This window comes from Heterocephalus glaber, unplaced genomic scaffold, assembly GCF_053883595.1.
Source record: "Heterocephalus glaber isolate CG9 unplaced genomic scaffold, H.glaber_assembly_v1.0 deba00001743, whole genome shotgun sequence".
Classification (NCBI taxonomy): domain Eukaryota; kingdom Metazoa; phylum Chordata; class Mammalia; order Rodentia; family Bathyergidae; genus Heterocephalus; species Heterocephalus glaber.
The window spans coordinates 2,731,790-2,753,168 of NW_028258449.1; the positions used below are offsets into that span (position 1 = coordinate 2,731,790).

Sequence of the window (21,379 nt, forward strand, 5' to 3'; positions counted from 1 at the left end):
CATACAGTAGTTAAAATAAATGAGTAAGATATAAAGCTACTTATCACAAAGGCATAACTTTGAGCAAAAGATAAGTCAACCTACAGAGTGGGAGGGACAGCTCAGTGGCAGTTTACCTAGCATGCACGAGGCCCTGGGTTCAAACCCTAGCACCATCAAAACAAAATCAACTTATAAATAGATACATAATAGTACGATACTAATAAAATGCAAAACCTGGGTATATAAATGTGCATTAGGCCCAGGATTTAGCTCAGTGGTTCCACCACCTGCCTCGTAAGCCCAAGGTCCCGAGTTCGATCCCCGGTACCAAAAAAAACCCAACAAAATAAATGTGCATTAAAAAACCAAAGTTTTCCTGAAACATACTCAGCAGACTGGCGGTAGCAGGTGTTCATCTGGGACACTGTTCCACTGCAGCCCCTGCAGCCGTTTCTGCACAGGTGGCCAGCGTGTAGCTGACAAGTGACTGGCGGAGCGGCGGGCACCTTCACTGTCCCTCCACTTCCTCACGTGACTAGGTGAGCTCTGAGACTCTGGTCCCTCAGTCCTAACGTTGCACTTTCCTCTTCCCGAATGCCACCTCCAGAGAGCATGCTGTATGCGGTCTTCAATGCTTTCGAGGACACCCCAGCCTGCTGGAGCTACCAGGAGGGTGTGCTGTCACTGAAGGTGACCAGGAAGGGCGCTGTCCTCAGCACGCTGGACGCCGACTGGCTGGAGCTGACCATGTTTTATTACAAGCAGGGCTTGTCCTTGATCGACTCCTTCGTGTGCTGGGATTCACCGAAAGGTAAACTTTACGTGAGTGATACATTTCTATCCGAAGACTTCCTGGTGGTGAATGCCTATAATCCCCACACTCAGGAGGCTGAGGCAGGAGGATTGCCTGGGCTACAAAGTAAGACCCTGTCTCAAAAAACCAAACCAAGGGCCAGGGATGTAGTTCAATGGCACTAGGCCTGCCTGGCAAGCACAAGGTTCTGAGTTTGATCCTCGATACAAAACAAACAAGCAAACAAACAAAAATAAAGACTTTGGCCTTGTGTTGAAGTTGGTGAAAATGTTTCACCCCTCGAGTTCCATGGCAGAAAGGATAGAAACGACCCCTGAGGAAACAGATGCCACTCGCCACACAGCTCGGCACCTGGAGGCTTCACCTAAACCCTGGTGAGAGAAGGGACACCCAGGATGCGTGCGTGCATGGCCAGCCCCAGTGGCCTGACTGGGAGGACTCTCGGACGTGAGGTCCCCCTGGCCGGGCCAGAGGCTTCCCCAGCGCCTGCGTCACGTAGCCCAGTGTGTCCTACCACCATGTGAGGCGGGGAGACCCGAGTCCTCCTGAGGTTCCTCTTCCTAAGGTTCCCCTAGAAGGCGTCTTTGGTTCCAGGAGTGACAGTGACCGCGCTGTGGCTTCTCTTTCTCTTTGCCTTTCAGCTTCTCCAGCCTTTCTCCTTGACTTACAGCAGAATACATACTCAATTCTTGTCTCTCAGAAAAACAATAAATTTCCCCAAAATGCTTTTTGATTTTTTTTAAAAAATTAATGTTAAAAGAAAAGCTAGGTGTCAGGCCTGGTGACACACCTGTAATCCCAGCACAGGGGAGGCTGAGGCAGGAGGGTCTTGAGTTCAAGGCCAGCCTGGGAAACTTAGACTGTCTTTAAAAAAAGACCAGGAAAAAATTTTGAAAAAGAAAATTTAGTAAGGAGACTGGGAAAAAAAGCATGAAGAGAGACAGGAGTTTTGAAGACCAGGGTGCCCAAGGACCCTAACCCTGACATCAGAGGAAAGAGCAGAAGACCTGAGATCTGAGTGCCCTCCTGGTCTCACCTGCACCTGGGCCCCTCAGTGATGGCCACACAGCTCAGGTGCGCACCCGACATCGGCGGGATGCACGTCCTTTGGGCTCAGCCCCCTGCACCAGGTGAGGCCCGGCCAGGCACCGGGGACAGAGCTCCCGGACCGGGCAGGGCCTCAGGTAACATCTCAGATCTTGGGGGCCAGAAACATCTCCATGGAAGCAGCAGGGTTAGTGGGAGAGAGAGGCTCTGGGTTTCCATCGACGGCTGAGCTCACAGAGCGTCCACCGCATGGCTTTGCCAAGCAGAGCGTGAGAGTGGCCTCACAGCGCTGTGTCCTCACCTTTTGGTGAATCACAGCGTACGAAGGAGCCATTAAAGACGAGCCTTGCCCATCATAAAATGGGGGACCCCAGGCATCTCCCCAGACCCTGCCGCTGTCACCCACTGTCACCTGCCCCCAGAAGCGCTGCTGCAGTGCAGCCCCGGGTGTGTTGTTCAAGGTCCTCCTGGGCGGCCGTGGGGAGCTGCAGAGGGGAAGGTGGGCAGTGTCTGTCCCCAAAGGGACAGGAGCCCCCCACCCTGAGGACACCCAGCCCAGCAGTCTGCCTGCTTATGCACCGAATCTTCTTTGCTTTTCGTGTCTTTGTTGTGTTGTCATAGTTTGTGCTCTGTCATTTCTTTGTTTTGTTTTGGTGTGTTTTATTTATTTCCTTGGTGTTTGATGGTACTGGGCACTGAACTGGGGGCCTCTGCGCTGAGCTACATCCCCATCTCCTTCCCTGCCCCCTTTTAAAAAAACATTTTGTGACTGGGACTTGCTCAGTCGCTAAACTGCCATGGCTGGGCTCAAACGTGTACTGTCCTGCCTCAGCCTCCCAGAGGGCTGGGGTTACAGACGTGTGCCACATCTTGACCTGCATGTTGACTTTTTGCAACTTCTCAGACTTTCCCTGGCGTGCCTCTCACAGTCCCTCTCTGAGGACTGGAGTGTCGGGACGGGACGGACAGGTGTCTCCCAACGTGACCAGGTGGTGGGGCCGGGAAGGCAGCAGTGTTGTGGCCTCAGACCTCAGCAGAAGCCCCTCAGGGCAGGGGACGCTGACACTGGGCCCAGAGGCAGGCAGGCGACAGCAGGCGCAGAGCCCCCTACATCCGCAGGGGCAGCGCGGGTGGAGAGACCCGCAGGGCCCTCGGGGGCAGGAGGTGAGGTCGCCTCTTCTCCTGGAGGGAAGCGAGCCCGAGGCCCTGGAGTCCACTGCAGCTCCATCCAAGATTCGCTCAAGTTTGCATTTGGAGATGAGGCGGGCGGCCGGGCGGAGTGAGACTACTGAGAGCGTGCCGCATCGGGGTGACACCCACCACCCCACAGCTCCCCAGCACAGTGACCAGGAGCCCCGCGGGGACACTGCCGGCCTGGCCTAGATGAGTGTTGCTTTGGCGAGGTGCCCGGCAGCCTGCGGGACAGCCCCACCGCACCCGAGACTGGGAAGGTTGGATTCAGCATCCACGTGGCCCCTCGCTGCCTGTCACCTCCGTGGGGAGGACGCCCCTAAGACACAAGGACCCCTGCCCTAGGTGCCGGGTCAGACTTGGGGCTCCGGGCCGTGCGGGCCTCAGAGCCAGGGAGCAGGACCTGCGATTTCGCTCCAGTCCACCGCGCAGGGCGACCAGGGCGGGCCCCAGCACGCTGTCCAGGACCTCAGCCCCACAGCCTCCCGCCAACCTGCAAGTGAGCGCAGCGGCCTGAGCGCTGCCCTCCCCGGGGCTCGGCGTGTGCTCGGGCTCAGTGACGCCATTCCTGCCCGTGAATCTGCCGCCCGCGCGCTTGCATGCCCAAGTCACGGAGAAGCCATCCCGACCCGGGACAGGGAGCAGCCAGAGCCCTCGGGCTCCTCGTCACAGTGCAGCTAACGACACCACACGGGGTCGCAGTGTGCGACGGTTTCTCACCCTCACGCTCCTGGTTTTAGAAAGGACTTGGGGACAGCAGGTCTTAGGGGTGTTGCAGGCTCCCCACCGGGGTAAGTAGAAAAGCAGAGCCGGGGTTCATTTAACCTTACTGTCCCAGGAACAGCACCCTGAAATGCCAGTTCTTTGTGATGTTCATCCCTAAACACGAATGATGTCAAAAAAAGGAAAAATAAAAACCAGCCAAAATGATTTGCTCGAGAAGTTGGCACCCTGCTAGAGAGGTGGTCCCTGCCGCTCACGGGCTTAGACGAGAGAATCACAAGATCTTATCTCTAAATAAAAATAACTAGAATCTGCTGCAGCTCACTGGTAGACCACCTGCCTAACATATAAAAGGAAAATATAAAAGTAGAAGTTAATAAAAATTAAGACTGAAAAACACATTGAAATTTACTTTTGTCTTTTTAAATTCTTAAACCCAAACCGTCATTTGGAAACTTGGAAGGCCTTTGTTATTTAGGGAACTGGCAACCACAGAAACTTTGATGTGACACTGTGCTGCATAAAAACCAAAATGTGTCACCAGAGCATGACCATGGGAAAGAATGCCTTCTGTTGCAACACAGGAGATAAAAGAATTTCCACAAAACCAGTTTGGTGTAGGCCAGCTGGTTATTGTCTGCTACTCAAGAAAGAGTCCCAGAGGCCCTTCTTCCCTTAAAACTTCCTTCCCTGCAGGAATTCTTTGGACAATGACTTCTGTTTAGGTTTTCCTGTCAATATTTATGGGGGTGAGGGTAATGCATGGCTGAATTGTTCTGCTTGAAGATCTTACCTCACACTAATTTTAAACTCACACCTCAAATTTCAAATTAAATTTTTTTTTGTTTGATTTTGAGACAGGGTTTCACTATGTAGTCTAGGCTGGCCTGGAACTCGAAGCAATCCTCCTGCCTCAGCCTCCTGAGTTCTGGGATTACAGGCATGCACCACCACACCCAGATAAGGATTAAACATTTTTGACATTGTTTCTCATAATGATATAATGAACATTTGCACAGTCAGAATAGAAACCAAAATTAGATTTCCAGTTGAAGAGCAGTATAAACCCAGGTTTACCTTTAAGGGGAAAAGGAACCCTTCGGGGACAGGGAGGGTGTTAGCATGCAGCAAAGCAGATGTTTTAGTTGACTGCTCTCTCTCGGCCTCCTCCTAGGTATGTGAGAGTCCAGCTGAGCTTTAGAGAAACTCGAACCTGCAGCCTCTCTAACTACGTCCTTCTCCCCACAGGGGACCACTTGCCGAAATCTCTGGAGGGATTTTTTATCTACGAGGAGGAAGGCTCCGGGCTTCCGGGGTCTCCCAGGAGAGAGAACGATGCCATCGTGGTGGAGCAGTGGACAGTCATCGAGGTGAGCTGCGCTTCCACAGCTGGCCTGGCTTTCTGTTCAGCTTTGTACCTTAGGGGTCACAGGGCCCAGCCCCCAGGGTCCTTAAACACACGCTTGTTCACGATGTGGAGCTGCGACCCGAGTGAGCCACACTTCCTTACCGGGTGTGTGAGGGAATGTTCTTTCCTTATCTGTCCATAAATAGCAGCAGTGCAGTGGGTTCCAGAGAAAATTAGGATTCTAACCCTAACCAGAAGCCCCGGCACTGAATTTTTCTCTGCCCAAGAGCAGGACACCTGATTGAACGTGAAAATAACGGACACTCAGCTGCTGTTCTGCCCTCCACCCCACTTAGGAAGTCACTTCCTAAGGCGAAAGCGCCCAAAGCCGTTCCGCGCCCCCCCCCCGCCCCCCGCAGGCCAGACGCCTGCACCAGCCCCGCGCTTGGTCCCGGAACGGCTGTGTGGTCCCTGGGCCGGGTGTCCTCGGCCCAGCCTCGGGTCAGGAGGTGTGGGGACAAGGGAAGCTCCCTGGGAAAGCAGCTCGCACGGCCCTCCAGCCTCACGCCTGACTCGTCCCCCGGGGAGCAGGAGAGGCTGGGGAGGAGGAGGCTTCGAGGTGACCCGGCCCCTCCTGGGCCCCACGGCCTGCTGCCCCTTGCCCATCAGCCCTGAGCCCTGTTCCTCGTCCCACAGGGCACTGCCGTCAAGGCGGACTACGGCCCCCTGCTGCACACCCTGGCCGAGTTCGGATGGCTGCTGACCAGCGTGCTGCCCACGCCCCTGCTGAGGCGCGACAGGTAACTCGGGCTGTGCAGCCGGCCGGTTAACGCCGTGCCTGCGTGAGGCTCCTAAGGAACCATGTCCCCACCTCCGAATCCACCTTCCTGGGAAGGGAAAACACTTACTGTGCATGTACTTATCTGTTGTTGTTTTGTTTTGTTTTGTTTCTTAAATTCTTTTATTGGCACATTTTAGTATACAATACGTTTACATTTATCATCGGGTGCTTGTACCTGTACATGATGTATCTTGGTTCTTATTTCTGCCCCATTCCCTGTGCACCCTTCACCCCTCCACCCTTTCCTATTTACATAGATTTCATTTCCATTTTTTTCTTTTCTCATAATTTTTCCTTTCCCTTCTTTTTGGTTTTTGTTTTTTTGTTTTTGTATATCCTTTTATTGGTACATTTTAGGTGTACAATATAATGACATTCATCATTGGAGATTTGCACCTTTACATAATCTCTCTTGGTTCTTAATATTTTCCCCATTCCCCTGCCCTCCCTTCAACCCCTCCATCCCTCCCTATTTTTAAAGACTTTGTTTCCATTTTTTCATTTTCTCATATTAATTCCATTCCCTTCTTTCCTTTGCCCTTTGCCTCCTACCCCTACCCCTTTGGACCTTTACTTCCTATTTCAAATTATCAATTATTCATTTTAATCATTTTAATCCTTATTTAAACTTTCAATTTCTCACACTAGAGAAACTATTTGGTATTTACACATGTGTCCTATATATTTCACTTAAAAGAGTATGGCCTCAATATGCATCCATTTAGCTATAAATGTCTCTAGTTTCTTGTTCATTATGGCTGAGTAGTACTCCATTTTATAAAAACACTGCATCTTCTTTATCTAGTTTGCAGTTGATGGGCACTTGGGCTGTTTCCAAGCTTTAGCTATTACAAACTGTGCCGCTATAAACAAGGGTGCACATATATCACTGTGGTATGATTCTTTTAATTCTTTAGGGAAGATACCCAGCAGGGGAATAGCTGGGTCAACTGGGACCTCTAGTCCCAGTTCTTTGAAGTATCTCCATACTGATTTCCACAGTGGTTGCACCAGTCTCCACTCCCACCAACAATGGAGAAGGGTTCCTTTCTCCCCAAACTCCCACCAGCATTTGTTATTGGTTGATTTCTTGATAGCAGCCATTCTTTCTTGGGAGAGGTGGAATCTCAGTGTTTTCTTCATCTGCATCTCTCAAATGACCAGTGATGTTGAACATTTTTTCATATATTTATTTCCTGTTTTTACTTCTTTGTCTGAGAAATGTCTGTTTATTTCAGATGCCCATTTTTGAATTGGGTCTTTGAATTTGGGAGATCTGATTTTTTTCAATTCTTTATATATTCTTGATAGTAGACCTTTGTCTGAGGTACAGCTGCTAAAAATTTTTTCCCACATTGTAGGTTGTCTCTTAGCTCTGTTGGTGGTTTTTCTTGCAGTGCAGAAGCTTTTTAATAAGTTGAGATCCCAGTTGTTGCTTCTTCGTGCTAGCTTCTGCGCTACTGAGGTTTAGTTCATAAAGTCTTTTCCTATGCCAATGTCTTCAAGAGTTCTACCTAACTTATCTTCCAGCAAGTTTAGTGTTTCTGTCTTAATATTTAGATCTTTAATCCACTTCAATCTTAGTTTAGTGTATGGTGATAGATATGGGTCTAGTTTTAATCTTTGGCAGGTTGAAATCCAGTTTTTCCAACACCATTTATTAAATTGGCTATCTTTCTCCAATGAGAGTGGTTGGCTCCTTTGTCAAAGATGAGGTGGCTGAGCATGTCTGTTGTTGTTTCTGTGTCTTTTAATCTAGTCCACTGACCCTCAGGTCTGTTTCTTTGCCAGTACCATGCTGGTTTTATCACAATAGCTTTGTAGTATAGTTTCAAGTTGGGGATTGTGATGCCCCCAGCCATGTCTCTGTTACCTAGAATTGCTTTTGCTATTCTAGGTCTCTTCTGGTTCCAAATAAATTTTTGGATTATTTTCTCTAGTTCTGTGAAGTATATTGTTGGAATTTCAGTCGGCATTGCATTAAAACTATACAGTGGTTTTGGATGTATGGCCATTTTCACTCTATTGGTCCTTCCTATCCAAGAACAAGGGAAGTCTTTCCATTTTCTCATATCCTCCTCCATCTCCTTTTTTAGAGTACTGTAGTTTTCAGTGTAGAGGTCTTTTGCTTCCTTTGTTAGATTGATTCCTAGATATTTCATTTTTTTGGATGCTATTGTAAAAGGAATTGTTTCTCTTATTTCTCTCTCAGTGAGACTGCTATTTGTGTATAAGAAGGGTATTATTTTTTGAGTGTCGACCTTATATCCAGCTACTCTACTGAATTTGTCAATTATGTCTAGAAGACTTTTTACCCAGTTTTTTGGGGGTCTTCTATGTAAAGAATCATATCATCAGCAAATAATGACAGTTTAACTTCTTCCTTTCCTATCTTTATTTCTTTCTCTTTTGTAATTGCTGTGGCTAATGTTTCCAAAACTATATTGAACATGAGTGGTGATAGTGGGCATCCTTGTCTTGTTCCTGATTTTAGCGTGAAAGTTTTCAGTTTTTGACCATTTAATATGATGATGGCTATTGGTTTTTCAAAGCCTTAATTAGATTGAGATAAAGACATTCTATTCCAATTTTCTGTAGGGTTTCTTATCATGAATAGGTGTTGGATTTTGTTGAATGCCTTTTCTGCATCTATTGAGATGATCATATGGTTTTTGTCCTTCGCTCTGTTAATATAGTGTATTACATTTATTGATTTACGAATGTTGAACCATCCTTGCATCCCTGGGATAAATCTGACTTGGTCAGGGTGTATGATCTTCTTGAAGACCCTCTGTATTCTGTTTGCCAGTATCTTGTTGAGGATTTTTGCATCTATATTCACTAGGGAGATTGGTCTGTAGTTCTCTTTTTTGGTTGGGTCTTTCCCTGGCTTTGGAATCAAAGTAACACTTGCTTCCAGGAATGAATTTGGAAGCCTTGCTTCCCTTTCAATTTCCTTGATGAGTTTAAAAGTAATGGTGATAGTTCTTTAAATGTCTTGTAAAATTCAGCAGTGAAGCCATCAGGACCTGGGCTTTTCTTTGTTGGTAAATTTTTTATTACATTTTCAATTTCACTCATTGTAATTAGGGTGTTTAGAATTTCTATATCTTCTTCATTTAACTTTGGCAATTCGTATGTATCTAGGAATCTGTCCATTTCTTCTGTGTTTTCCATTTTATTAGAGTACAGGTTCTCGAAGTAGGTATTGATGATGCTCTGGATTTCTGCTGGGTCTGTTGTGACTTCATGTTTTTCATTCTTAATTGCATGGATTTGAGCCTTTTCTTTCTTTTTTTGAGAAGGTTGGCTAAAGGTTTATCAATTTTATTTATTTTTTTCAAAAAACTAACTCTTTAATTTTTTGTATCATTCTCTTAGTCTCCATTGCATTGATTTCTGCTCTGATCTTTATAATTTCCTCTCTTGTATGAGCTTTGGATTCATTATGCTCTTCTTTTTCTAGGAGCTTGAGGTTCTGCATTAGGTTGTTTATCTGAGTTATCTCTGTTTTCCTAATATGGGCATTCAGTGCTATAAATTTCCCTTGTAGAACTGCTTTCATTGTGTCCCATAGATTCCTGTATGTTGTACTGGCATTATCATTTACTTGTAGAAACTGTCTAATTTCTTCTTTAATTTCTGCTGTGACCCATTGGTTGTTCAGGAGGGTGTTATTCAATTTCCATGTGTTTGTGGGAGTTCTGCAGTTTCTTATGTTATTTATCTCCAATTTTATTGCACTATAGTCTGATAATATACAGGGGGTAATTTTGATTCTTTTACATTTACTTAGACATGTCCTATGAGCTAGCATGTGGTCTGTTTTGGAAAATGACCCGTGTCCAGCCGAAAACAATGTGTATTCTAATTTTGTGGGGTGGAACACTCTGTAAACATCTATTAAGTCCATTTGTTCAATAGCTTGGTTCAGTTCTAAAATTTCCTTGTTAACTTTTTGTCTAGATGTTCTGTTTGTGACAGTGGGGTATTGAGTTCCCCCACTACAATTGTATTAGTGCTTATTTGGTTTTTCATGTCCATTAATATTTGTTTTGTATAGTTGGGGACATTTGTTTTTGGTGCATATATATTTAGGATTGTCATCTCTTCCTCTTGGATTGTTCTCTTCACAAGGATGTAGTGACCATCTTTGTCTCTCTTAATTAGTTTTGGTTTGAAATGTACTTTGTCTGCAAATAAGATTGCTACCCCTGCTTTTTTCTGGGTTCCTGTGGCATGGAGAACTGTTTTCTATCCTTTTACTTTCAGTCTATGAATTTCTTTTTGAGTTAGGTGTGTTTCTTGTATATAGCATATTGCTGGATTTTGCTTCTTAATCCATTCTGTCAGTCTATTTCTTTTGATTGGTGAATTGAGGCCATTAACATTGAGAGTTATAATTGATAGATACTGACTCATCCTTGTCATGATGTTTTGCTGTTGTTGGGTCATTTATTTCTTTTTTTCCCCCTTTCCCTTTAGTGTCTTACCTTGCCTGGTGGCTTCCCTCTGTTGGGCCTCATGGAGTTGTGACCTTCATTGTCTTTTTATAGGATATTGCTTAGAATTGTTTGGACTGCTGGTTTGGTGTTCATGAAATTTCTCAGGTGTTCTTTGTCATGGAAGTATTTAATTTCCCCATCGATTTTGAAAGATAATTTTGCAGGATACAACAGTCTCAGTTGGAAGTTATTCTCTTTTAGGGCTTGAAATACTTTATTCCAGGCTCGGGCCAGGGATTTAGCTCAGTGGTTTCACTGCCTGCTGCGCAACTGCAAGGACCTGAGTTTGATCCCGGTACCAAAACAAACAAACAAACAAACAACTTTACTCCAGGCTCTCCTTGATTTGAGGGTTTGTGTTGAGAAGTCTGCCGTGATTCTGATGGGCTTTCCTTTGTAGGTGATTTGTTTTTTTTCTAACTGCTTTTATAGGATTTTGTTCTTCTGTTGGGTTTCTGGGATCTTGATTATTATATGTCTAGGTGTAGATTTTTTTTTATCATAGCTAGGTGGAGTTCTATATGCCTCACTTATCTGTGTGTCCAATTCTCTACCTCTGTCTGGGAAGTTTTCTACTATTACTTCTGTGAACAGTTTTTTTATGTCAATTGTACTTTCTCCTATTTTTTTGTGGACTACTGTCAGTCTTATGTTATTCTTCTTTGCATCATCTAGCAGCTGCTGGATTGATTTCTCGTGGTCCCTTACTATTTTTAAGAAATCTCTGTTTTCATGGTCCTTAAGCGCAATCCTGTCTTCTATATCTGATATTCTATCTTCAGAGTCCCTTAATCTGCTCTGCATGCTTTCAGTGGAGTTTTTAATCTCCTGAATATCTATTTGAATCTGTTTCATGGATTCCATTTCTTTCTTCTGTTAGGCAATCATGGTTTCCATTTCTTTCTTATGCTGGGCATTCATGGCTTCCAGCATGTTTCTGAGCTCATCTATTTTTTTATGTTTCTGTTATAGAGCCTCTAATCATGTCTTTCACTCTGCTCATCATCTCTGTAGTTATCTAGAAGATTATTTCTGCTTTGAATTTTTGTAGACCTTCATTCGTTTTGTTAGTCCCTGTGCTATCAGTTCAGGGTGTCCAGGTGGTTGATTATCAGACTTTTCCACTTTGTTTCCCCCAGAATTTGCCTTTTGTGCGATGGAAGTCTGAGTTTGTGCCTACTTAAATGTCTTCTCATTTTTGTTTTTGGTACTGTCCTTGGTTTAGTTCCTGGGTTGATACTTTGAAGTTGCTTATTGTAAGTATCTTTGTTGCCTGTAATCAGAACCCTTATGGAATGATTGCTTCTCAGAGGTGTCTTCCAGATATAGCTGGTCTTTAGGTTTTTGAGTCTCTAATGCCTCTGAGGCTGTCTCATTTTCATTATACCAGGAAGGACAACTGATAAGATCAATCACAACACCTTAGCCCAAGTGATACAATCAGCAACTCAACAGCATCAAGTACCTCTTAGAAAATGACAGTTTGTGGTAGTTATTAATCTATCACCTTTAACTGCAGTGTGCAGTTATAAGTCCATGAGTCCCAGTAAGCCAGTCACAGACCCATGAGATTCAGGCAGATTTCTGGCTGCAAGTCCCAAGTTGAGCTCCCTGTCCTCCTGTAGGGTTGAACTCTGCAAGGCTCTATTGCAGGTTCCAGCTGCCTTTCCCCTGAAGATAGTGCAGGTTCCAATGGGAGCTGATGATCCCTCCAACTTACCAAGTATGGTGCTCTGGTGTGCCATTATTGCAGAGATTCTCTTCACTTTTCCAGTGGGCTTCAGTTTTCATCAGGGAGCCTGAGAGAGGCCCTCTGTCTGTTGTTCACTTCTGCAGCTCAGGACAATGGCCTTTATGTCCCCCTGTGCCTCTGTAGTGTGGAACCAGGTAGCTGCACAGCCAAGAGGGGGGGGGGGGCTCTGTTTCTGCAGGCACCCGAACAGCTCCGCGGGCTGCTGGTGGGCGTGCCTGGGGGGGTCCTCAGGCTCCTGGTCGCAAGTGGGCATGGTCTGCTGGACAGAGCTGGGCTCAGTCACCCTAGGGTGCTCTGCCCACGCAGCTCCGCAGGCGACTGGTGGGTGTCTGTTGTTTTGTTTGTTTTTTTGTTTTGTTTTGTTTTTGGTACTGGGGATGGAACTCAGGTCCTTGCGCTTGCACAGCAGGCAGCGAAACCACTGAGCTAAATCCCCAGCCCTGTTTCTGTGTTTTGAGACAAGGTCTCACTATGTAGCCCAGCAATGATCCTCCTGCTTCAGCCTCCCAAGGGCTGGGATGCCAGGTGTGCACCACCACGCCTGGCATATTTACTCGTCTTTTAAAGAACCCAATTAAACCCTCTGCGTAAGTGCTCTGTCCCCCCCTCCCTGGAAGTGCTCCTTCGCCCTCTTTGGCACACAGGAAGGACCGTGCTCCCTGCCTCACTGCTGTCAGGTGTGACTGAGGCACAGCTCCTGCCCCTGCTGCCTCCTTGGCCCCGCCTGGCCTTCCTGGGGCGGAGACCTGGCCCTGCCAGGAGCACAGGGTGCTGGGCAGCTCTGCACCAGCGACCAGAGGGCTGAGAACAGTGACATGGAAGAGGAAGGGCCTGTTTGGACTCACAGTTTCTGAGGTTCGATCCATGGTCAGCTGGTTCTGTGGCTGTGGGCTGAGGCAGGGCAGGGCACTATGGGGCGGGCATGGTGGGCTCAGCTGCTCATCTGTGGCACGCAGGGAGAGGCAGAGAGGAGGTGTGGACGGGACCCGCCAGCACACGCCCACCATGACACCAGTCAGCCGGCCTCTTAGCAAAGCATGGGCTCTGAAGGCGAGTGGGTTAACCCATGCTGCGGGCTGTATCTCCTCAGCCAGCTCTAATACCCAGCCCAGATCACCCGGGAGGTGCAGGCAAGCACACCCGGAGTGGGTGAGAGCCCCGGGGACTCGTGGGTGCCCCTCTACATGAACTGTGCTCACCATGCCTGACGTCCCGTCCGCCTCCTGTCAAATCGCACACAGCAGTGATTCTGGGCTGGGGTCCTCAGGCAGGTGGCTGGAGTGGCAGGAGCCCCACAGAGCACGGTCCCCTCCAGCCACCCGGGGACACAGTCACACGCTGGGAGGGGCCGTGGGCCTGTGTTTTCACAGCTCTTAAAACATATCCCTGTTCCAGGTTTGCTGGGAGCCACGGCGGGGCCAGGACTGTCCCTCAGGCTGCCTGGGAGGGTCCTGCCCCTTTGCCGGCCCCAAGGGCTGTGTTAGGGCTTCACCAGCCCCGTGCAGGTGGGAATATGGCTCGACCTCCCCCAAACATGGGTCCCCGTCCTCTCCTCCGGGCAGAGTGTTCATGTGCAGAAACCAAAGCCGGCCGAGCGGACGACCCCGCCGGGCTCTGGGCAGCCTGTGTGGCCACCGTCGTCCCCAGAGACGCACAAGACGAGTCACGTTAGAAGGACTCGGTGACAACGTGAGACATGGAAGATGCCGCATGCCCGGGAGTCGCAGTCCCAGCACTCCAGGGCCCGACTGATGCTGCGCGCCCTCCAGGGCAGGGGCAGGGACCATCGCCAGGCGACCCCCTGGGACGTCCACTCTTCTGGCCAAGGCCCGCACCCCGACCCTCGAGCGAGCTGGAGGTGTTGAGACTCTGGGCTGCGCACAGCTGAGGCTGGCTCTGGCTGGGCCCTGGGCCCACCTCCAGCATCACAAAGGGAGAAAAGAAAGCGAAGAGCAGAGAAGCTGCAGGCTGGCGCAACACCCGCAACCTGGCTCACCAGTCTACAGCCCGGGTCAGGCAGGAAGAAATCACCACTAGGACACCCTCAGCCCCGCCCACAGCTCCTGCTTTCCCACAAACCCAGGCCTTCACCCTGAGCTACATTCCAGGCCATTTATGTTGCTTTTTTAGTTTGAAACAGTCTTGCTCAATTGCTCAATTGCCCAGGCAGAGCTAGAGCTTGGGATCCTCCTGCCTCAGCCTCCCAGAGTGCTGGGATTACAGGCCTGCACCACAGGCCCAGCTGCACTTTCTTTCTATTCAAGAATAATTCTACCCTGACCCTTCTTCCCATCTTTGGATAATCCCAGGTGCTTCTCTTGGGCTCTCTACCTGGGTCGCACACCCTGAGCAGGGACCAGAACCCTCTCCTCTCGCTTGTTTCTGAGATCTCGTCCTTCCCCCTGTTCTCACCTGGATGGACAGGAGAGGACATCGCACTGTCCTGGGGCAGGCACAGGGGCTGCCCCACGCACAGGCACTCGTTTGCCCCACAAGGTACCCGATAGAGGAACCGAGGCAGGAAACCAAAGCAAGGCTTTCACGGTGCTCATCAGCTCCAGCACTCGACAGGGCCCAGCTGCACCCAGGAACCGCCCGGCTGCAGAGCCCCTGCTCCCCCAGCATCTCCCGACCGTAGGACCAGCCTGGCCCATGGCCCCACAGGCGGCCGATGGTGCTGGCTGTCCCAGAGTCACAGTGTGCAACACACCACCTTCTCACAGAAGGTCGGGGAATGGCATGAAGGAGACGGAGGACTCTGAAAATAAAAATACCTGGAGGCTGGGACAGGAGGATCACCATGAGTTCGAGGCCAGCCTGGGCTAATAGCAAGTTCAAAGCCAGCCCAAACTACACAGTGAGACCCTGTCTCAAAAATAATAATAACAAAATAAAATAGAAGCAATTTCCTGTTACCATGCTGGGGGAAGATGTGCTAGTTCTCAAAATTCCCTGGCGTCCGTAACCAGGTTTTCAGTGGTCTGCGGTCCATGGAGACCTCTCAGGGCAGAGTTTCAGTGCAGCCTCCTCCAGGATGGCAGAGCAGCTCAGGGGAAGGGTCAGTGGAGGCTCTTTGCATAATAAAACTGGCAACTGAGCAACACTGCGACAGTGGCCGGAGGGTTTCCTGGGGACACGAGGCCCAGGGCCTTGGTGAGGGATTTGCGGGGACCGGGACTCTGGGCGCCTGCTGCAGCGTCAGGAAATGAACAGGCCCCTCTGCTGGAAACACAGACGAACTCCCCCATGCAGAGCGCACTGGGTCTCTTGTTTAGTTACTGGGTTTTTTTGATAAGGCAGATTGACAGTGCATACCAGTAATTGATTGATTTTAACCCAATAACTCCACTCCTGAGAAGTGATGTCCGGAACTAATTCTTAAGAGGAAGACCAGGTGTCAAGTTTCCATAACAGCATGATTCATAGCTATCAGTAAGCCAGAAACAACCTCATTTTTCAAAAGCAAAGGAAACCCTCAATACATTTTGCTGTTTGCATTCTTTCAAGATACTATATTACACAGCCATTAAAAATACGATCGCAGTGGGCAACCCCGGAAGGTGAGTTCCAGGAGTGGCCCCGAAATAAAAACGGAACGAGCGGCAGTCGTTCCCAGCTCAGCCTGGGTGGAGATGGGGAAAGCTGGGCGGCGCTGTCGAGGATGGGGTCTGTGGGGGCCCCAGAGAGGCGCTGGGAGCCCAGCCCGCCGAGGAGGCCCGGACTCAGCCTGCACAGGGAACTCTGGCCGCGTCGGGAGTGGGGCCGGGCTGATGGGCAGAGCGGGCGAGGGACATGACAGGGCCCAGCTGAGCAGTGGGCTCCCTGGGCCGCTGAAGCGCGAGGCCGCCCCGCCGCGGTCTCGTCCCGATCCGCCCTGGAAGAGTCCTCGGGCCCGGGGGGGGGGGGCACTTGGGGCCTGGGGTCCACGGCTCTTGCCCGGAGGGGCTGCCGGTCCGTCGTGGCCACCGCGTCCGCTGGGGGAGCTCATCTCGGGGGCTCTGGGCCCCGCGCTCCTGGCACCTGGGGTGAAGGTGGATGCGGACACCTCTGGGTGCTCCTCCTGACCCTGGATGCGGCGAAAGCGGGGTCCCTGCGGAGCCCCGCGCTTCTCTCAGGGTGCTCGGGCTGGAGGAGAGGAAGGCTCAGCGGAGGGCTGGAAACCTTGCAATAAGCCAGGCGTGGTGGTGCGCACCTGTCATCCCAGGACCCTGGAGGCTGAGGCAGGAGAATGAACAGCCCGGCCTGGGCAATGCAGTGACTGGGCACTTGGGGAGACCCTGACTCAGAAAATGAAAAGGGCAGGGGATGCAGCTCAGTGGGAAGGCCCTGGGTTCACTCCCGGGGCCAGAAGAGAAAAGAGGAAAGAGGAGAGGGGAGGAGGGAGCAGAGGGCTTGCGGCCCGACGCTGCGCTCCGGGGTTCCTGCCCAGCAGAGCGGAGCGGAGCAGGCTGTGGCCGAGCTTCTGGGTAATGAGGAAGCCGCAGGCGCTGCCTCCTTCCCGTCGGCCTCACGCAGGGGCAGGCTCTCGCGGGGCTCAGGCCGGCACCGGAAGGGTCCTCCCTGGCTCCCCGCCCTCCCTCCGTGCTCAGCGCCTGGTCTGCGCGGGGCGCACCCCGCACCCGGGAGGGGTCTGCCGAGCGCGCTCCGTCTGCGGCGGGGCCGAGGGGGCAGCTGTGGCGAGGCCCTGGGCCAGGAGGGAGAAGGTGGAGCCGGGAGGGGAACCGGGCTGGGGTGGGGTGGGGCCTGGGTTCGCCCCCAGCCCCCAAAGAGAAGCCGAGTCAGCACGGTGAGGCGAGGAGCCCCAAACACGGGGACCCCTTCTTTTTCCAGCTGCAACTTAGGACATCATATTCCGTAGACTTTTGGGGGTGCCAGGGGCGTGCGGCCCGCGGAGCGCTAACCCTGCGCTGTGCCTTGCAGGGAGGGGAACCTGGCCACGAAGCAGGTCGTCTTCCTGCAGCGGTCGGCGGCGCGGCCCGGCGCGCGCGCCCCCGAGGTGAGTGACAGCCCCCCCCCCCCCCCAGCGCTCACCCTTCACCTCCCGCTGCTCTTCCAAGCCGTGGCGAGGAGGGAGAGGTGGGCGGCGAGGACCCAGCGTGTCGGCGGGGAGCCGCGGCGGCCCCAGGCACCCGGACACGTTTGTGAGGGGCCCACCCTTCTCCGAAACGTGTCACGTTGGGGTGAGGGTATTTTGAGCTGTAGATAATTAAGAAACAGCAGACACAAAGAAACTCTGCCTCCTCTTTCCCACCAAAATAGGGCATAAATTTCACATCATCAAGGTAACCCTAGGTTTCTAGCTGGGCGTGGTGACACATCTGTAATCCCAGAACTCGGGAGGCGGAGGCAGGAGGATCACCTTGAAATGAAGGCCAGCCTGGACAACACAGCCAGGCCTTGTCTCAAAACAACAACAATAATAGTAATAAAGGTGACCTTGGGTTCCTGCTTGTACAGGCATCCCCTTCTGCCCTACCAGGAAGAGGACACGGCTCACACTGGCCTGACTCTGCAAAAACAGACCTCACTGCTGTGACCACGGGGTTCACCTTCCCACGGCTCACTGCCCGGATGTACCCTTGTTGGCAAAGTGGAGCTGCCCCAGGCCTTCTTCTCAAACCACTTTGTGTTTTCCTTCTTTGTTCAAGGCCCTGTGCCTGCTGCCGACCTGCCTTGCGTTCGTTTATTCACTCAAAGGCTGAGCGCCTGAACTTAGGAAGGCAGAGGGGAGAGCGTCCCTCCCCCTGGCTCTGGTGAGGGAGCCCACAGGCTGCCCTCTGCCCACTGCCCTCTGCCCCTGGGCGCCTGCTGCCCCAGCTGTCTGCCCAGGTGTGGTGCTGAGCCTGAGTCACCTCAGTCCACTGATGCCCAGCTGGGCAAGGTAATGAGGTGGGACTTTCCAAGCAAGACCTGTGCAGGGGGACCAGACTATCACTGAGAGGAATTCTTTTTCTGTACCTATATCAAGAAAACCCCATTTCAGAAAACTTTAAAGTTTTCCAAACTGGCAAAGCCAGCCCAGTGGTGCATAAGGTGGCCAAGCTGAGCTCCATGCTGGAAGAGGCTCCCGAGCTAGCAGGGGCTGGGAGTCAGTACATGAGGCAGGAAGAAGGGTCTCCTGTGAAGTCAGCTGGCCTGGGACTTGCAGTGATCCTCCTGCCTCAGCCTCCTGAGTGCTGGGATTACAGGTGTGCACCAAAACACCTGGCTCCCCCGCCCCTGTCTCTCTCTCTTGAATAACAGCTACAAATGGTCATTATTTTTTCAGGAGCGATCACCACAGTTCACAGCTTGATGGGATTTTGATTAACTGAGGTCACAGAGTTGCATTTGTGAAGATGTAAGACCCAAATTCAGCTACTTCATGGTCTCTTTTACTTAGAATTAGATATCAGATTTTTGATTCCCTGAAAATATTTAGGCCATTTTTATTTAACTTTATATACTATCCAGGAGTCTGTAGTGGTAAGTTTTCTCTGGGGACCTTTATGCTTACATCCATTGTTATATAAAATCACTGGTTCATTTATATAATGAGAAAGATGGGTGGGGGATAGATGATGATAGATAGATAGATTGATTTGGCTTGTATCAATGACAAACCCAAGAGCAGTATGTTCTCTAGATTAGAATTCTGCTCCTGGATGGATTTTCTCTTTCTTCACTGATGTCTTTTGGATTTTTCTAGCAAACCCCTCCAGCCTTGGGGTGAGTCCCGGCAGAACACATTGGCAGAGCAACCTGTAAATTCCCCCTAGTTTTTCTTTTGGGAGAGAATGGCTAAATTAAAAATGGCAACAGTGGGGCCAGGGATTTAGCTCAGTGGCACCGCGCCTGCCTGGCAAGCTCAAGGTCCTGAGTTTGATCCCCAGTGCTGGCAGAAAAAATGCCAACAGCGACCAGGATCGGATGAGGAGAGGGAGCGAGCCGAGCTGCTGCCTGCGGTGGGGTTGGACAGTGGCCTGGGCGCCGGAGAGCAGTAGGGCCGCTCCTGGGGAGCTGGGTCCCCACCCCCAGATCAGCAGCCCCTCCAGACTGTTGACTCTAGAGAAAGGCAAACCCCCTTCCCAGGAAAAGTCCTCCACAAACCTACAGCGCTGTAGCCAGAGCCGCGGAAAACTGGGACAACCCACACAGGTGGTGCAGGAGAACTGATCCCCAGTTCCATCCAAGCTGGGAAAGCGGCAGGATTTGGCTCTCTTCCGAGCTGGACAGCGCCCCGCTGTGCACTGCACCTCCAGGCTTCACCCACTGTCGCACCCATTGTGGCTGGCGGCGTCCTCCTCAGAGCCAGTGTGGGCGGCGCTGCAGTAACGCGGGTGCAGGAGTCCCTGTCACGCGAGGGCACGGCCTGTCCCGCTAGGGGCGCTGTCCCCGCGTGCAGCATTTCCTCAGCATTAAGTAGGCCGGTAGGGTGAAGCCGCTCAGGATTCCGTTGTCCCCACAGGGCACTCGTGTCCGCTCCTGGGCCCGGAGCCCCGTGTCCCCCCGAATCTGCTCTGATGTCAGTCCCGAGCCTCTCGACCCGGAGCTGCACCTGGGGCTCTGCCAGCTGGGAAAGCGCTGCAGCGGACTCGAGGGCGGCACCGTGGCAGAACCGGTGTCATGGGGCGGTGCCGGTTGAGCTCTCCCGACCTGGGTCCCTGTGGCTCCAGGACCTGGGCGCGGCCGCCCAAAGCCCAGTGGCTGCTGTTGGGCGAACAGCGTGTCGCTGTTGGCAGCAGGGCGCATCCTCGGGACTCGCTGTGCTGTCCTCGTCATCGTTGTTCTAGGGCCTCTGGGCACAGGCCAAGTGCTAACGCCGCTGCCCCCTGTGTTGCAGAGGAGAGGCAGCCGGCTCGTGCGAGGTGAGGACCAGAGCGAGGCCAGCAGCAGGAGCCTTGGCCCAGACACGGGCACCCGGCCAACTCAGGCCAGGTCCCCGGCCCAGGGCGGCCTCCCATCCCTGTCCTGGGACGGCTGGGCCAAGGAGGGGAGCCTGGCCTGGGGCAGCAGCGGCCTCCGGGAGCTGGAAGACGGGCAGGGCGACCCGGAGGATGGCCTGATGCAGGTCACCTGCATGTGAGCGGGTGGGAGAAGTGGGCTCCGCAGCCCCAGGCCCTGCCAGCCTCAGCAGGACAGAAGCCCAGGCGCAGCCTTCCCCTCCAGGCTCCCAGACACTGAAGTAGCATGGAGACTCGCATTTACACTTCTGTCCACTAAAACATCTGTCCAAGCAGATGTCCCAGTAGTGGCTAAGCAATAACCCACTTCCATTCTCATGGATGTACGAAACTCGCTTGCCCTCTTCCTGCTAAAGAGACTGAAGATCCCAGCCTGACCGTTCCAACTGGCAATTCATGCAGCAGATTGCTCAGGAAGTGAGTCTGACTTCGGCTAAAAAATAATCCCCACCCCCCCCCACACAGCTGCGAAAGTAAATAACTATTCCCTGAATATAACAACCCAGTCTTTGTCTTTGACGACGGCATGTATGTATAAAGAAAGCCCCTATGTGTTAAATATTCTTTGAATATTCTGTATGTCTGTGTTTCTAAGGGCGGCTCTGTTACCAACCTGATGGTGATGCATGTGCTTCCATGTTAAGTCTGTTGGCCCAGAAAACCTGAAAGCAGCACCTGGAAAGCACAGTACGGCAGGTTTGGTGCACATGTGTGCACAACATTTCAAAAGGGCTGGGGATGGAGCTCGGGGCCAAAGCCCTGGCTTGGATCCCCAGGACCACAAACACCACACCACAACCCCTTACAGACACGTAAACACTTTGATCAACAGAAAGATTGATTTTCTCTCTTTTAAACTGTAAATACTGCAAAGAGGAAAAAATACCACCTCAGTGGAAATGGAAGTCTTCTCGTCTGTCTAGATGTGACTCAGGCCTCTCTGTGGACCCAGGTTCAAGTCCCTTGGGAGGAGAGGTGCTGGCCGCGCTATGGGGTGTGACAGCCACCCTGCAGCGTGGCTCTTCCCATTCCTGTCTGCAGATGCCCAGCCTGGCCGGGTCTATTGGGAGGGGTCAGCATCCTTTCCTGTGGGTACGGGAGGCTGCTCAGCATGGTGGACCCTTCGAGAATGGCAACTACTTTGCCAGGGATGAATTTCCTTATCATGTATTTTTTATTAGCATTGATGTTGACATTGCAAGATTGTTTAAATAATAAAATGCTGTTTGTTA

General features: G+C 51.3%; 1 protein-coding gene across 7 annotated transcripts in view; it reads left to right on the forward strand.

Moving 5' to 3' along the window:
• Rftn2 (raftlin family member 2) overlaps nt 1-21,379 on the forward strand; it is a 68,912-nt gene extending 47,533 nt beyond the window's left edge. For 3 of the 7 annotated variants that reach the window (XM_021249734.2, XM_021249733.2, XM_004871693.3), the window contains 5 exons: nt 590-793; nt 5,006-5,127; nt 5,802-5,905; nt 17,125-17,200; nt 17,662-19,836. In XM_021249734.2, the coding sequence (XP_021105393.1) occupies nt 590-793; nt 5,006-5,127; nt 5,802-5,905; nt 17,125-17,200; nt 17,662-17,961 (806 nt within the window). In that variant the 3' untranslated portion in view covers nt 17,962-19,836. Of the gene's footprint in view, nt 1-589; nt 794-5,005; nt 5,128-5,801; nt 5,906-13,766; nt 15,120-17,124; nt 17,201-17,661 lie in introns of those variants that run through there. The other 4 variants (XM_013068124.3, XM_021249735.2, XM_004871694.3 and 1 more) reach the window with 4 other exon arrangements.